Here is a 4,292-nt window from a genome sequence, read left to right as displayed (position 1 = left end):
GCTTGGTTAAACCCCTCATTTTTTTTAGGACAACCCCTCATGTTTTGTAACAAATTGTTTTGAGAAAAGATTTAATGTTATTTGGGCCGCCCCGCGCTGGAACGGCCCAGGGGCAGCAGTCAGCGAAGAAAATGGCTTTGCCGGGCCAGGATTCCGCCCAATTCGGTCCACCCAGAAAGGCCTACACTCTTCGGCAATCCGGCACAAGCGTAAACCCTTCCGCCGCAAGCACGCGAAGCCTCCATTCGCCTTCGCCCCCTTCGCAGCGCCGCTTTCGCCACCGACTCATCGAGACATCATACATGGCGGCGGTCGCAGCTCGCGCCGGTGCAGCACGGGTCGGGTTCCGGCGGATGTTCTCCGTCTCCGCCTTCGCTCCCCCGCCTCCCCCCACCGCTCGCCCCGCGGCGGAGCCCTGCAACAACCTCTTCGTCTCAGGCAACTCCTCTTCCCGCGCCTCTTCACTCCCCCCCTATATTTTTCTGCTGTAAAATCCACTGTATTGTTTCTTCATCTGTGTCCTGGATTCGAGGCTCGTGCCAAAGTTAGCTACCTGTGGTACGATGCGTGGGAAGCTATTATTACCTGCTGGGTTAAGAGCCGATTGTCACTGTATTTTTGCTACCGTGTCGATGCAACCACAACTTTCGCTTTTGCTACCGTGTAGAGACTTCGGGTAGCTGAGATTGATACTACTAAAACTTGGTCTCTTTATATGAAATCGGAGAGGGAAAACCTCTCTTTTGCTCAAAGAAAAAAAAGAGACTTCGGGTAAACTAAATTATATTGCAGGAAATTCCATCTTATGTTTTACTACGAGATAAAATGCGTCATGGAAACATCAGCGCACAACAGGCATGAAGGATATATCAGACAGATAACACACCACAAGGTTAAGCATCAAGGACATTGACAGTTTGACACATTAGTCAACAGGAGCGGCTTTTAAACTGAAAAGATAGGATTAGGGTAAACAAAGGGATGCTGTTAAAATTAATTATGTTATCTCCAGAACTAGTATACGGATTGTCTTACACAACGATAAATGATGCAAGTGCACTCTGGTGCATATTTCCAACTACGAGAATACTGATGATCCTCTTAATTTCTTATTACAGCAAACCAAAACTGGTGAGCCATTGATTAGAAAATTGTTTAATTCACAATTTTTTTAATCATGTGCTATTTCTGAACTAGTTGATGTGTAAGGCACTACTAGATAGATTTTGTTGGACAACTAAGGGATAATGGCTTGCACCTCAACTACCAGTATACGAGTAGCTTTTACACTTTTACATGATCATGGCACGTTGGTTGGATCACTGTTTTATCAGATTGCCGAGTTTGGTGCATGGCTAGCGGCATTTGCTCTCTTATTCCTCTCAGCATCTCATGTTATCTTGTATAAATACTCGTATACATGAATTAATATACATTATCAGAGTTACATAGTCTATTTTGGTATAAGAGGAAACACATATTCTCCTTCCTTAGCCCTATCGTAAAACCCCAGCCAGCATGAGTGACACATTGACTCTCTCCACCACTCCAATGGCCACGAACCCTCCTGCTCTCCTGGAGCTGCACTCTCAGTCCCTGGAAATGGCGGTGTTGCACCAGTGGCGCAATAGCTTACTGCTCATATTTCAGCAAAACACCACCAAACTCCCCATGAAAATCAATTTCTCGTTTATGTGTGCTGTAGACTGTTATTGTTGTGGCATAGCTCTGAGGGCACATGTAAGACACCCTTTCACAGTTAGGTCGTTGGCTTGTTTTGTGAAACTGCACATTCATTGTTCTTCAGCACTACAAATATTCAAGCTTGAAGCTGTAACTTTCACTTCCATTGGCGGTTGAATTTCAAGATATATTGGATGTTACCCATGCATTTGTTGATTTACTGTTGGATTGCATGTTTTTGTGTTCCTGTTCATGTAATGTGCTGTCTGGAATAAAATTTCAAAAATTGTTTTTGGTTAATTCTTACAAGTCAAAACAGACAATTAGCCCATGAAAGTATGGTTTTATATATTGTGCAAACATGTGCTTGCATATGTTTGCATTAAGAAGTAAAGTATGATAAGTACAAGAGTTTGGGAGATAGTGCTAAAGATCAAGGTCAATACTAGACTGCAGAAGAGGCAACTTTTACAACACAGAAAGGCAATATGCACACACTAGTTACTCATGTTGGTTCACCCAAACGAAAGTTGAAAGCCCGTTGCCACAGCTCCATTTCCGCCTTGATGTTGTACACCACAGCCAGAAGGTTCATCTTGTGCTTCAGAGTACTTCTATGCATAGACAGCCACAACCCTCAAGAGTTAGCTGCCAAGGGGATTGCATCGGTGCCATGGCCTGCACGTTGGAGGATAGGACCCAGTAGCTGCTGCCTCGACCACGGGCAGGAGATGAAGAGATGCTCTGCTACAGGCTGCAGTGTCGTGGCTAGGGAGGCCATGGTGTTCCTGCAATGCTAGCCAAAGGAAACATCGACACATTAGGGGCGCACGGCTTTTTAGTGATTAGTAAGGGAAGGTGGTGTGACCAAGGAAGAACGCTTTATGAGCTGATTGCGCCAAGTATGGCAAATCTGACGACTGCCACCAAAGGACTACACTCTCTTGGCCAGCGATGAGGGTGGTGCCAGAACCACGGCACAGGGAGAGTTACTAAACTACGCTAGGTCAGTGACTCTGAACACGCCAGTGATGTCGTGGACCCAAGCTAGCCCATCCATTGCCTGAGCGACCTTCCTAGATTCTTGAGTTTCGGCAGTCTTGAACCAGAGGGCCCGGTGATGGATTTGACTGATTCTCCCAGAACAGGTTGACCTGGTCATCCCCAAACACAAAGTTCGCTGTCGCGTGGAATATCTGCTGGACCTCGTGCTGCATAGTGAGATCGGCCCAGGTGCATGCGGCGTTGGTATGGTGCAGCCGCATCCACCTAACATGGAGTTTGTAACCAAGAAGTTTAAGACGTTAAGACCTCCATACTCATAGGGTGCACAGACAACACTCAAAGCTGCCTGCCACTTCTTTGATGCCCTTCTAGATGAGGGTACAATGGCAGTTCTCAATTGCCTTAAGCTGCCAGATCGTCCATGGAAACCGCAGCATGTGATACACTGAGAGAGTGGAGAGCATTGTCTTGGTGAGCACCAACCAGCCGCCCCTCGTCAGCATGTTCGTGTTCCAGGTTGGGAGCTTAGCACTTTATTGAGGAGTGGCTGGAGCCTGGAGGTCCTGCTTTCGCCACTTCTTAATTGACAAATGCAGCCCAGCTAGGTGCAAGGCAAACGCTTTGCCGCACAAGGGAAGGGCTGTAGGGCTAGCTGGGCGTTCTCCTCATAGCACCCAATGGATTTGATGGCGCACTTGGTCACATTAGTTGTGAGGCCGGGAGCAGCAGCATCAATGTCTAGTGGGTGTGACGGTGCACTTGCTCTAGCAGTGCATTCACCGCATCAAGGTCTTACTCGATGGGTCTGAAAAAGACCACCACATCACCAGCATATAGCTGACACCTGGTGATGGATGCCCACATGACCCAAAGATCGGAACATGTTGGATGCTCCGGCTGTCTGGAATAAGGCACTTAGGACTTCCATAGCCAGGATGAAGAGCACAGGGGACAGAGGGTCCCCTTTCTGCAAACCCCGACCATGGATCTTATTCCCAGGGACTATTGAGGAGGATGCAGGAGCTTTGAACTGGCAAGAAGGATGGCCGCCCAGTTCCTCCAATGTGGCCCAAAATCGAGGTGTGGCAGCATGTCGAACACAAAGGGTTGTGATACCGCCTCGAAGGCTCTCTTGATATCCACTTCGAGCTAGAGAGGAGGCGAGCTTTTAGCAGGCAAAGCTTTGGCAGCAAGGTGTAGTCATGCACTTCTGAGTCACACCACAATTCCTTAGGCATGCATTCCTTACATTGCCACACTGTCATAGACTAAGAGCATTACTAGTAGAGCCCTCAAACCCTCAAATCCCTAAAAATAACCGCTTTTTTACAGTTTTCGCCGAAAAAACTCCGTAGACTAGAACCTCTAAACCCTCAAACCCGTAAAAAATTTTAGAGGTCCAACCCTTAAACGACTTTGCAATCTGTAGAAGTAGGGGTTGAGGGGAAAATCTCCCCCCAACCCGCACTCCTCCTCGTCGCAGTCATCCTCGCTAGCGCGGGAGCCAACCGCTCGCCAGCCCACCGCCGCCTCCCGCTGCTTCCCGCCCCGCCGGCGATGGAAGCCCCCGCCGCGGCCGCGCCCCCGCCCGCCGCACCAGCCGC

General features: G+C 48.4%; 1 protein-coding gene across 1 annotated transcript in view; it reads left to right on the top strand.

The window, feature by feature from the left end:
* The first annotated feature begins 212 nt into the window (after positions 1-212).
* The window catches only part of LOC119363376 (organelle RRM domain-containing protein 2, mitochondrial-like), a 7,629-nt gene continuing 3,549 nt past the window's right edge, over positions 213-4,292 (top strand). The window contains exon 1 of the mRNA XM_037628717.1: positions 213-438. Within this exon, the coding sequence (XP_037484614.1) occupies positions 303-438 (136 nt within the window). The 5' untranslated portion in view covers positions 213-302. The remainder of the gene's footprint in view (positions 439-4,292) is intronic.

The sequence above is a fragment of the Triticum dicoccoides genome, chromosome 2B (assembly GCF_002162155.2).
Source record: "Triticum dicoccoides isolate Atlit2015 ecotype Zavitan chromosome 2B, WEW_v2.0, whole genome shotgun sequence".
Classification (NCBI taxonomy): domain Eukaryota; kingdom Viridiplantae; phylum Streptophyta; class Magnoliopsida; order Poales; family Poaceae; genus Triticum; species Triticum dicoccoides.
The sequence above is the reverse complement of the archived record's forward strand: the minus strand, read 5'-3'. Positions and strand labels throughout refer to the sequence as shown.